Source organism: Opisthorchis viverrini, assembly GCF_000715545.1.
Source record: "Opisthorchis viverrini unplaced genomic scaffold opera_v5_335, whole genome shotgun sequence".
NCBI classification, from domain to species: domain Eukaryota; kingdom Metazoa; phylum Platyhelminthes; class Trematoda; order Opisthorchiida; family Opisthorchiidae; genus Opisthorchis; species Opisthorchis viverrini.
Window position 1 is genome coordinate 353,509 of NW_008751990.1, and position 13,442 is coordinate 366,950.

At 42.5% G+C, this 13,442-nt stretch overlaps 1 protein-coding gene across 1 annotated transcript in view; it reads left to right on the plus strand.

Annotated features, from left to right (window-relative positions):
- Positions 1 to 8,679: 8,679 nt before the first annotated feature.
- T265_10084 (hypothetical protein) overlaps positions 8,680 to 13,442 on the plus strand; it is a gene marked incomplete at both ends in the record, with an annotated part of 8,401 nt that continues 3,638 nt past the window's right edge. Inside the window, one exon of the mRNA XM_009176352.1 lies at positions 8,680 to 8,882. Coding sequence (XP_009174616.1) covers positions 8,680 to 8,882 — 203 coding nt within the window. The remainder of the gene's footprint in view (positions 8,883 to 13,442) is intronic.

Below are 13,442 nucleotides of genomic sequence, written 5' to 3' on the forward strand. Positions count from 1 at the left end.
TAAATTGAGTATGTACTTGACATGCCAATGATCCTTATTCAGTGGGCCACTAGCTCCTCTTCGATGTTCTCTCGCTCGCACTACTGAAATGCATTAAAGTAGTTGAAATATAGCCTGATCATTGAAGGTGGCTTCGGAAAATTTGGGTCAAGCTTGAAATGAGACTAGACAGAAAAACAGGAGGAAGCTGTATCGATTGATCAATGCAGAAGACAGAGCAAAATAAAAGTTAACTTTCAGGGGGAAATCTCTTTTGTCGTGAATAAACCGTCGACGATGCCCAGAACGGGAACAAATGCCGTTTTAACCAACCAGTATGCTTACAAGAAAGTCTGGTGGGATGCATCCAGAACGTCTGACTTTGAGAAGTGCGCTCATATATATATATATATATGTATATGGGTGTCCGGTTATACTGTTGCCAATAGTTTGTCGTCACTTGCGTGAAATCTGGATATCGATCCATAAACGGGGGATCGCTGTGCTTCGCGAATCAACTGCTGAGTTTCAAATGGAAAGATTCGAATGGAATGACGGCAATGTCAGTGATCCGGGAGGCAAGACACAACCAATCGAGTTTGGGGACAGATGCACTACAAAATCCAGTGAAGAGCTGCCTCCGCAGTGCAAACGGTTTAAAGAGGCAGACTTGGTTGAGAATCATGCCGAAATGTGAGTGATAGGACAACTCTTGAGAAGGATTCTCCAAAGGAGGAATAATTTTCGGGCGATTAGGCTCCTGNCTGAAAAGTATGAGCACACAGAGTGCATTTGACGAGTAAGGGATACCATAAGCATGTGGTGTCCTTGCTCCGAGATACGTGGCAGTTCTACTAAACCTATGAGTCTGCGTATCTTGTAGCATTGATTTAACCCACAGCGCCCCTCGATTCGGCTTAGACGCAACTTTTTTCATCAGAGACTTACTCTTGGATTGAAGTGCATTAACTATTGCATGCTATGCCATGGGATAGCAATGAACGGTACTCTCAGGTAAAATCTGAGACCAACGCAATACGGTTGCGCAGAGTATTTGCGTCATAACTCAATCTAACTCATGCAACAGACAACAAAAAAGGTAGGCGCTTTAGTTTCCGAGGCCGGATTCACTTCACTGTTAATTTGAGTCCGTCCATTCATTCAGGGCTCTTATGGAAGTCATTCATAGAGCGGGGGGTTAAGCCCTAAAACTTAATACCGCAGTGAAGATACCGTTTTGATGATGTAAACAGTTACTAAAGCCATAAAGGCGGGGTAGGAATCATTGTCCGCTATAACAGAGGGGACACATGAGCAACGAAACTTGTCTGTGTGAGAGATGATATGAAATGCCGTTGAATAGTACGCCAGAAGAGTTTTTCTCACGAGTGATGTGTGCGTTACTCGATGAAGCACAGTAGAGACGGTCAGAGTTTAGCGTGGGCCGACACCTTGTTGAGGTAGTTTGGTAGTTTAGCGATAGTTATGAACAAAAGTGAAACCAATTTACGTTGATGTTGCTCTATTTCTTGAATCATCAGATATTCTGACAGCGATGCAAAACGGACTGGCTTGTTGATCTCCGAATCCACTTACCCCTTTTTGGACACTGAGTTTGAAATTGTGTATAAATGTACTAACAAACACTCACGTAAGGTGCCAACCTTGTGCGATATCTGTGCTATTTATTTCACTAGTCTATCCTCAGATGGTTGTCCGCAGCGTCAAAGTTTTGACGAATGATGCATTGTAGACCCTTTTTCAAGGGAGCAAAACTAGTAAAAAAAATCCAGGAATATTAGTATACTTAAAAATCAGTAAAACATCGGGTCAATTCCGGTAGAAGCGCTATTTATTCTCCAAACGTTTCGTTAATTAGAACCACACTAACCAAGTGCTCCAACTCACCAATACGCTCCAGGGTGTTACCAACACAATTCGTCAACGACTACAGAACAAACATACTTTGAGGATATTTGGAGAGACAATGATCAAGTCATTATTTCTGACTTGGAAAACTTAATGCCGATAAAATGTATTGGATGGAACATCAACGATTTTTGGAGGCTTGCACTTGTGTTCTACACGGATGAGTATACAAAATATAGAAGGGTTGAATAGTGCGAACAACCACAGTTCGGAAAAATGAAAAATTCTATCACCAAAGGAAATAGTAAGAAAGACACCCTAAACGGAGATAAGCCAGTCTGAATGAGAAAAACGGTTTTAGAATGCTGGGGAACGTTATCTGAGGAATGGGGTCCTCGTGCGAATAGTTCACCTGGTGTAATTTTGAGCTTTGTTCACGTAATAATCGCGACCAGCGAATACGGCTGCAACTAACTGGTAGATCTCAGTTACAGTTTTGGGGTTTTGTGGCATAGGTATTTTGTTCATAGCCACACCACTCTCGTCTGAACGGTCGTCCTCCCGTTCTGGCGTGATTATTCGGGTAAGTCCACACCAAAGGGAAGCAGTGGACTCGAGTTTCACTCTTATTGGAGCTCATCAGCAGTGCATATCCAATGGCTGTGCCGCGATCCGGACTCCGGACATTCGAGGCGAGCGTGTAGCCACTACTCCACTAACGCACGTTGGACGCACCTGAATTCTCACATCTGAACAGGCCAACGCGTTCACACTTGAGCGATGTGATTGGTGTGCCCGACTCATCGAACGACCACCCACTAACTGTCCTGGTTGTGACGATCGATCTGAGTTACTAACATAATATTTTCTAACAAGAATGAGTTGATGCAGAATCCCGTACTATGCGGTTCCTGTATCATTCATGTGAGCGAGCGGTCAACAGAAGAAACATAGATTCAAGTATCAGCAGGCACAGCAGGCAGTATCAGCTGGCACAATCTCATGATGGTTGGTCACCGAGCCATAGCTGATTAATCTGTTTTTATTTCGTCGTTTGGGGTTTTCACTAAATACCACTTTCAAGGAGATCGTGGGAGTAATACTGTTGAACCGTAGTGTAGGGATTATTTTTCCCAAAACTGGATTCTATGGTTCCATCTCCGTGATCCATATTATATGCAAAAGAAATTAGGGAATTTCCAACCAATCACAGCAAGGCTACATCCTATATTTCTAACCAATGACAGAATACCTACCACATGAATGGATCAAACCATGCAAGGTGATGGGATACAGTGTATAAAAACACCAAGGACTTTCAGTGATAGGCTTCCCTGCAATACGAGGCCGAATACACGGACCCGTGTATGCGGATATTTATAGGACAGCTAGATTTCATTATATTTCAACTAAAGTGAGTTCACATTTCCCAGCTGCCTAGTAGCAACAGTAGAAACAACTGAAATGAGGAAATTCATATAACTTCAAGAATACTACTGCTAATAACAATAAGAAATTTTACCGCATTTAGCAGGTATTATAATTACTCGGTTACAAAAATACAGTGCTAGTTTAGCTTTGTTCTGATCACGCATTACTGTAGGCACCGATAAAGTGAGAATTAATTTTCTTCTTTGTGGCAACATAAAAGAGTTGACGAAGAATACTTGTGTAGAAATATTGTCAGATGAGTTACCGTGTAGTGTGCCGGCTACCCTTAATGGTGTCGTTTAGAGAATTCATCCTCACTATTTTGAAGCTANGCTCTTTGTACCAATCTGTCCGGTGAAAAAATATGGATATCCTGTGCACCTGATAGCATACTTTACTCTGCGGTGTGATTTTTGTTTGAAGAGTTCTTTGAGCAATGCCTGTTGCTCGGGTAGTAGGTCTCAAAAAATTGCTTTACTGGTGTGAAAGTAGAGAGGAGTTCATTCTACAAGAGGGCTTTTTTCATTGAAATGCTAAAATACTTATAAAAACTGCTTTGTTTTTTAGTAGTAACCCGGGGGCTTTTCATTGTAGTTTATTTCGAACGGCAAAAGTAGTCCACAACTTAATAACTTCAATCAACCTACTGAGAAGTATCATGTCCAGGATTCAAAAAGTCCACTTCCATGAGCTCGACCACGTAACACGGATCGAGTGTTTTTTTTAGTTTAATAAACCAGAAGATCGTAGAAAACAAAGTGTCCATTTTTCGGAGTGAGAATGGATCTGTTCTTCTTGTCTATTAAGCCTGTATAAGATCTGTTGCAGACATCCTACTGAGTAAGTACACATATACTTTAAGCAACTATGTAGAAGAAGAGCTTAGTGAGTAAGCAGAACTTGGCGTGTATGAACTACAAGTTTTCGTTTCTGCCGCAACAGATCTGCCAATAGATAGCCAGTTTACTCCAGTCACGACCGAAGTGTTAAATACTGGCACAGAGGATGATACGAGCTTACTGACTGATTCTCCCACCCTGTTAGAAACAAGACAGCATCGCTTCAGGCTCACAGGCGGATTGAACCGGACAGTATGCGGATGAACACGAAGTTTTTACGATTCTCATCAAGTAGATGGCGATTTATTAACTATGAATTAGAATTATTAGTGACAAGCTGAATACTATGTTGAATTTTATTTGCAAATGCTTGAATGTCTGAGAGTGTGAGGAGAAGCGTGCTGCAATGTGGGGCCATTAGATCGTAGATTCTGTCCTGTTTAAGTAAGCAGCTCGAATCCTTTTTTAAGTGATCACTGGGACGTTATGTGGAAACGTTTGAGTAAGAGTATCTGGCAAGTTTCCGCCAGAAAGCATACTCTATGTGGCTCGATGTTCCACACATTACAAGTGCTGAATATTGAAGGGTTGTTAATGACTGTAGTCTGAGCAGCTCTCACTCTAAAGGGATTCAGTAAACTCATTGGCTTGGGCCCTAGAAAATATGCTGAGGCGAACATCAACTAGAGTTTCTACAAAGGCTTTCCTATCAGAGAGTTATCAAAACATCGTAAAGCTCATCCGATGCCATAGATCACAAAAAGACTTTGGTGTATAGCAACTTGGACCAGCCGGTTTGCATACACCAACAGGGACTATACATGTTATCAAGATACAACATGCCAGCTACATCTTTCTTGATGGGGCAGGTGAGGGAACTGTAGAATGGTCATCTTGACTTGCTTCTAGCCTCTCCTAAAGTAACATCTGAGTCGGTTGACGGGAGGTCATGTAAAAATGCAAGTTTGGATAGTAACCTGTTAAACCACGTTGCACAACATATTCCGTCATAATCATCTGATGACTTACTTTCAGTATGAAGTAATCCGTGCCGTAAAACCGTAAATTGGGTTCATCCTTTTTGGAAGTCATCAGGAGAGCGCATTCCAGCTACCTCCTGAAGGATTCCAACCCCAGACTTCCCGCTTAGTGGCTTAACAGTAAAGCATTCGAACACCGGTGTTTTCTCAGTAGTGTGTGTAGCTTACAGTTTAACATGGTATAGCGCTGCCTATTATCCACGAGTTGCTGAAACTTTCTTTAGAGGTTTCGTCACCAGGAGCCAGTCAACACGTGACCACGTAATACGAACTCCACGAAACACAAATGAGGGGCGCTGTATCCTATCTAATTGCAGTCTCAGTGCCGATTCGTGGTCAGAAGGTCCAGCCACTAATTCGCTGGTTCAGACTCCCTTGGGATTTGCGAGACGCGCATTTATCCTGATTCGCAGTAGGAATTGAATATATGTACAATGGTTCTCGGATTTTCAGCTTTCACAGGGCAAATGTCGCCAGAAATATCAAAATCCTTTATGCAATCAAGGAATCAAATCGTTTTATAAAACTAATAAAATACTATGAATCTCATGGTGTTAGTAATAACACTTTAAGAAAGTCGTACGTGGTGGAATGCTTTATTGCAGCTACTGGGAAGCCGGCATAATTATAGGTATAAACATCAGGCCCAGTTCGGAGATGGTGAATTTGATAAGTCAAAAAGAAAAATTTAAATCGCGCGCAAATATGGATCGTTTGGATCAAAAAACAACCAAAATTATTTGAGCTATTCCATGTATCTAGCTAAACCTATTTAGCCAAAGATTGAGTTGTTGTTAACTAATTAGATCTTGATGAGTTGCTTGACTAAATCGTAAATAGAACTTGCAGATATCCTTTTTTGACTCGAAGTGCAATGTTATCCTTCACGAGGGATTGGTGGTTGGTCAGAAAAATCTTGAAAAAAACATTTCTCTTGCCCTTCAGTTAGGTATAAGAGGTCCAACAAAATAGCTAAATGAACAGCTTCCTACATGATAGTTCGGCTCACAAAGTAGATCATCGTAGGAACTACAGAATGGGGAAAAGACAGAATGCTTCACAACAAACACCGCAATCTGAAAAGGAATATTTAACTTCTTACCAAATTTCTAATGTGGGTCGGCTTTTGTATTGGTCCTTGGTAATTTCGAGAGAACATTCTACAAGTGAGCGAATGAAAGGTACACGGGGCTCACAGATTAAGCCCTGGTCGATTGTAACTGTTCACATTTTCTTAAACAAACAACGTAGCTCCCTCACGTCGAGTGGATTTACTAGGTGTAGATCAGGTGACAGCTGGTCTGTCCGTGGAGCATGGAATTTGGTATGCATAGATGCATCTGACATCTACCTTTAAATCCGGATAGGTAAAATTGTAGCATTTTCATTACTCCAATAGTCCTGTGCTTTTGCGTATTCTGTTCTCCCCTTAAACGAACACTACACTAGGAGGTAGACAGGCAATAAATTCGCACTCGATCACTTTCTTCTAGTTCGAGAAATCAGGCTCCAGATGCTTGTGTTCAGACAAGCCTACAAATGTGGATTCTTCACTATAAGTGTGCTAGAACAGCTTGACGTATTAGGGAAAGATATTTGAGCACATACAGTAGTCTGATTTGAACGCAACCAGTGCACTTAGTGCCATTGACGGCGCCTTCTTTTCGGAACAGGTCGCTTTAGAAGCAGCACGTGTCTTCAAGAATAGCACAAGATAGCAAGTGTGCGATGACGTATCAACCTGGAAAAGGACAGATCTTGTCCTCAGAATTACCGTTTTGAATCATCAGATGTATAAACCGCAATCTCTCTAACCAGGACAAGCACTCAGTATGATCAATATAACCCAGCACCTCTGGGTACCGCAACGGAAATAAAATTACTAGTTGACGAACATGTTTTTGGCAAGGTCTTTTTAAGTTATGTGGTTGGAAAGGTTAAGAGAGCAGTATTCAACATAGTTAAATGATCATGGTGGACATGAACAAGAAATCGAATGGGAGATGACATTGGCAACCTATAAAAAACAAGTAGTTCAGGTCTCTGATAAGGTGACTGGAGGCTGTCAGAGCGAGTAGTGCTGTGGCAGTGTCCAGCATTGTGTTGGTGTGGGGAAGATGAGTTGGACCATGGCAAAAACAGCGCACGAGCGAAGCGTTTTTGCCGACAAAGGGTCGGGTCATGGGAAGATGAGTTGGACCATGGCAAAAACAACGCACGAACGAAGCGTTTTTGCCGACGAAGGGTCGGATCATGATGTCGTATGGCGATGGCTTCAGTCACTGCTATTGCGCGTTGCCATGTCGTATGGCGATGGCTTCAGCCACTGCTATTGCGCGTTACTGTACTGATCTGGGTCGATTAGCTGGTGCCTGGTAAACAATGCGGAAGCTTTGGATGGGTATCACATTGTGCGCTGTGTCTGCTAGATGTTGTACTACTGAGCTCGTTATCGTCCTTCTAGTTGCAGAAGCTAGCCAGGGCGGCTTGTGTTCCCTCATTCTTTGGCTCAGTTGCCTAGTCGTGCGCCCGATGTATTCCGCTGCACAGCGTGGACAGGCACTGTTTCCTTGAGATTAAAGAAGCGGAGACGATTGCTTGTAAACCAGGTTCGGAGTTTTGCGGTTGGAGAAGCTTTTTTAAACTTGGAAAAGCCTTGTGTTCAGTAGGTCGGCCAATATATCTTCCTTAAACAAGAGGAGAGTGTAAACGGATTTTCTTCCAACTGTGGCGGTAAAGGTGTTGGGCTCTCTCCTGTTCAAATGTTTTAGAATAAACTTGTCGGGGAGCGCGCTGTCTCTCAGGACGTTGGGGTAGTTTTGAGATTTCTTGTTCCAGCGAGTCATCAGAGCATATTTCCTTCACTGTGTTAGTAAGGCTATGGATCAGATTCCGTTTCTGCTTTAGTGGCACGAAGCTGCTAAAGTTAATGTATTGCCCGGACCAAGTAGGTTTTTGGTACATCAATCATTTCAGTGAGGTCATTCGAGGCCAACATCTAGGAATGGAAGAAGTTTCTCCTTCCGAAGTGAACTGGAGGGCTGTGTGAGACTTGTTAAACTGTTGTCAGCTTTTCAGCATAGATCGGTTGCACTTGCAGGACGAATTCTCCAATGCAAGCCGACATCTCCATGAGTAAGCTTGAAAATTCTTCCTTGAGAGCCAGCATACCGAATAGGCGTGCTACTGCCGATATGTGGACGATATCTTCTCGGATGTGAACACTAAAACCGAGTTGTAATTGCTTCTTATGTATGTGTACGTATGGTGAATGACAAATTGCAGAGGACCAGATTGCGCAAAGTCGTCCAGGTCGACTAAACATTTGGTGGACAAGCTTCTGCATGTTTCGCATTCAATATTTAGAAATACGCGTTGTTGGGTGAAGAAAATGACCAAGGACTCACCGGAGGGCCGATCGATCGACACAACCAAGGTATTGTCTTCGTTGGAGCTGTCGGGCATTCCGCTCACATCACTCAAGTGCGAACATGTTCATCTGTTCAAACGTAAAACTTTGGATGATTCCAACGTGCGCCGGTAGTGTTAGCACGCTCGCCTCGCATGTCAGATGTTTGGAGTTGAAACCCCGACAAAGCCAAGGGTATGTACTGGTGATGAGCTCCAATAAGAGCGAAATGCGAGTCCAACGTTCCCCCCGCTTTGGTGTTGACTCACCAGAATTGCGCTGGAACCGGAGGACGATTGTTCAAACGAGAGCCATGTGAGTATACATTCTACAAAATCCCGCAACCACCAGCGCCTGGAATACGCATCCACTTTCCTGTAGGGACTTGCGGTTCAATCACATATGCATAACTGTGGTGAACGGCCAGTGTGCCTTTCTCTTGGGTGGCATACGTATAAATTCTTCCGAAATTCAGCTTTCCCTGCTAATTCGACATCCTGGCAGCCTGATGGAGGCTGAGCATACTAGAATTAATTCGATTCGTACTAGTACTGGAACCTCATTCACTAGGTCAAGTAACTGATGCACCATAACAAATGAAGTACTTCCAGACGGAAACCATATACTACTCCTCATATAATTGGTCTGACTGATTTGATTTCCCGTTTAGGAGGTACCACTGAAAACCGTGAGAGCTTAAATTCCTCCAGAGCTGAAATCGTTGCATGCTGTCATTTCGAAAAGCTTGTGGTTGGGAAAACAGACTGTCAGAATGCCAGTAGCCTGCGTGGTTTCGTATCACTTAACCACTCCCTTCTCTGTTTATCGGAGAGGAATTTACAAAGGAAAACAAATGTCAAACATTCATTTCATCTGTCGAAATTAAACGATCATTTAAGGTACGGATAGATCATCCGGTGTAGTTCTGTTTCGAAAAACTGAACCAGAATCGACTTTACTCTGGTGCAAAACCTTAGGTGTCTGAAATAATACAGCTAGTATGGTGTTAGTATGTAACGGGGGTTCCCACTCCCCTATGGTCAGTCTTAAGTAGTTGATCAATTTGCTTCCCATAGACATCGGCTAGTTCTCCTCCTGATTACACCAACCTAAAGAGGGTTGTCTCACTGCCGGCGAACTCGTAGGTGTAGAGTAGATGGTCAGATTTGGATAAAGTTGGCAGAACAATTCACTAGAGACCTTGAAAAAAACCAAGCGAGAAATGGCAAATCAGAGTAACGGAAGATGTCTGCATCAAGATCTACTTGAGTTCCTGTTAGCACAACTCGTTTAAGGAGGATTTTGTTCCAGAGTAAATTAGGTTTCCCGAATTCCACAGCTTCTGAAAACAAAAATTTAGGTCGCATATACAATTTTCATTAGACTACTGAAGTTTACGTCTCCTGGTACATACACACACATAACAGTTGTAACTTTGGAACCTCTATTATATACACTACAAGTCAGTGTTTGACAACTTTCGTTAGAAAATGTTATTTAAGTGGAAGAAAAGACAATATATGAAACGAAATTCTCTTGAGCCCGAGTGTTTTCTAAAAAAATTCCACGTTCACAAGTGAATAAACTTGCGCAACGAAAATTCAACTTAAATTCAGTCACTACGTTGAGTAAACGGAATATTTTTCATAATTTAATAAAACCTGATTTTACTACAACTTAATTAGTTCCCTTGAGGTTTTTTGCTATGATTCAGATGTAGCGAGATCCCGATGACTTGACCAACAATTAGCAAACAAGGAGTGTAGAAAGAAAACATACTATATTGGAGGATGACGTATGAACCAGAAGGGTAACAGTGAGACCATGTCCCTTTCAAGCTTAATGACTCACGAAAAACAGTTTCTTTTAAACTTGTTTGTTCTGAGTATCACGCACCGCTTAAGGAACAAGTGTGTTCCTCATGCCAAAAAATGTGAGCCATGAGATAGAAGTAGTTCTAATGTTGGTCGGGAAAAACGCAAGCAACATGAGGAAACACAAAAAGGCGGGTTAATTTCAAACCTGGAAGCTAATTCAGTGCGCAGTTTGTTCCGGTTGGGAGTTCTCCCTAACGAGTGTTTGCCTAAGTAGCTTCCACTCGATGTGCACACAGCGTTGATTCTTCCTAAAGTAAAAAATTGAATTCCACTAAATGCCATGTGCGCTCGATCACATCATTCGTTATCTCTTGGAGACACTGGGTCTCCAAATCTCAGAATGCAGAGCGCAGTGCCATTACTGTAGTTGAGTCACTGAAATAATGCTCGCATTTCACAATAAGTTCCCAACTTTTGTCTGCCTCTTCCATAGCATTCCCGTTCTTGACTTTCATGGCATGGTTAGATGGACGAACCCTGACCGTATCATTCTATGCCATCTGATCGATAAGTTTGGTTGAGTTAACCTTGTTGCACATTTCAACGCAGTGACGTCACCTTCGCAGTCCGTCGTCTATAATCCACTGGAAATAACCCCTGCTAATTCTACCTTTACCTTTCTCCGACAACAAAACCAGTTTCCAGTCTACGTATCCACATCATATTCCTGAGTAGTATTTTGTGACAACCGCTAGGCAACTGCGATATATGTCGCTTGACAGGCCATTCTGCTGTATTTCATCAGAACCAGCTTGCTTTCGCTGCGTGGACGTCCGGCTAGCAGTTTTGGGAACGCGACAAAAAGTTTATCGGGTTGTTTGGGTTAGATCATTTGTTTGAGGTTTTTATGTTGCTGAATTGTCAGGTAATAGTTTCATGATCTATGTAGAGGACCAGATAATTAGCGGACCATGCTCTTGCGGCCTTCGCAAACGGTTTTCGCAAGTGAGGTTGGAAAACGTCTGCCAAATTTCAAATGGTGAAGCAGGTACCCGAATCCCGCTTTATCCACTGATGAGTTTTTAGCCTGAACAAATTCTCATTGAATTATCAGCCGTTGACCGAAAATTTCAAGTCGATAGTGGTTCACAAAGATTCGGTTTTGTCACTCTGGAATGGAAAGCAAGTAGGCTTAACAGGTCAAGCAAAAGTAACACTTACTTGCGTTGCATAACGATATAGTTTCTTGGAAAAAGTGTCTTCCTTAAGGATGGACCGTTTTTCTACAAAGGGTTGATTTTGTTCGGTTCCTCAGAACCCTAGAGTGATCATTTCTTGGCAAGTATCACGAACAACTTTGGATGCATATTTTGGACACATAGTATCGTGAAGGAGACCATATTAGGTATTTGTCCCCTTTATTTGGCTGGCAACCAGATGTTCGTATTTGTACCATCAATTTCAAGGTCAATAGGCTTTCTTTCAGTCACGTGAACCAGAAGCCTTTGTGTGATTAAGTTTGTTCGCACACACTTAATTTAAAGTATTCGTATCAATTATCGACCCCTGTAGACAGGACCGTGTCAAGGGCTTCAATTCTCCCTATTTTATCCAAATCTATGGCTCTAGTTGATATAATTTCTTTGAAAGAAAGTGATTATCGCGTAAAATACGCAGTAGTTGTTTTTGATAACCTTCCCCTGTTGTTGCCCCGTTACAGTTTGCAGTTTGCGACTTCCAATTATTTTCGCGCTATGAAATGCTTGATGTTTCAAGGAAATGTATCGAAATGTTTCGGCATAGATCAGATGGAGATAAGACTGTCCTGTGGGGTGTTCGATTCTTTGTGCTTCATGCTGGTGATCAAATGCTCCCAGGAACAGTTTAACTCAACAGTGATTCACATCTGAACTCCTGTCGAAACGCTGTGATTGCTGTCGTGGATTAGCGTGAAAAAAGTCGTGACACCTTAACAATATCCAAAGACTAAACACTTCACAAGAAGGCCCACAACAACTTGCATTTGGCAGCTTCCCGCTAGGGTATCCTAGTTCAAGCACAAGTGAATGATGCCGTCTCTCGTGAGTGATATTACCCTCAGGTAATTTGTGGACTCAACTTTGACGAAGAAAAATAGAACAGGAGACAATGTTTTGTGATGACTGGATGGAAATTATGAACGATACATGTTCCGAACGCGAGTCAATGCTCAGTACAATGGTAAATTAGCCAAAAAGCGAAACGGGAGTTATTGAGTTTGTTCTTGTGTTCTCAAAGAAATCTAGCTAAAGTTCCTACTTCCGAAAGCTAACCAAGGGCTCCGTAACTTCGGCACTGCTGATCATCATGGTCTTACTGATGTCTTAGAAAACTGATGCCATAACCGATGTCTTGGACGCCATCCAAGTAGATAATTTTTCGTCCGAGCAAGAGCTAATCGCCAGATGCTTGTGGCCTAACAACTAAGCTGGCTGGAGGATCGAGGGCTTGAAACTCTTTGAGTTGCGTGAGGTGTACATTACTGATTATCCGCAACAAGGACGGAACAGCTGCTTCTTTGATTTCAGTAGAGACTGCCTTTACTGACAGAGTAAACTCTCCCCTGAAGTTGTTTTAAGCGGTAAAAAAATTCGGGATATCGATCTAAATTATCGAACGGTTAACAACTACTAAGGATGACACTGCTAGGACGGTAATCGAAGCAAACGTAAAAAGACATGGCACCGATAGTGTAACCCTGCATCTGCGTACACTCAAGGTGGGTCCTTCAACAATCGATAGGTGGGATTTCGATAACCAGTAGTCATGACGTCATCACATTACGAAATCGCTTGTAGTAGGACAAATTTTGAAACAACCAGAGACTGCATTTGAAAACGAGATCAGAACTACAGACTCTACTGTGGCCACAGTGTAACAACCAGCGTAAGGCCCGGTTAGGATGAGACAGCCTCACGCTAAGCTGTCTAAGCTAAGTGAGCGACTCCGTGAAAACCACTTAAACGTTTGATGCACTACTCATAAGGTTGCTGATAATTCGTCTACAGCTCACGACCGG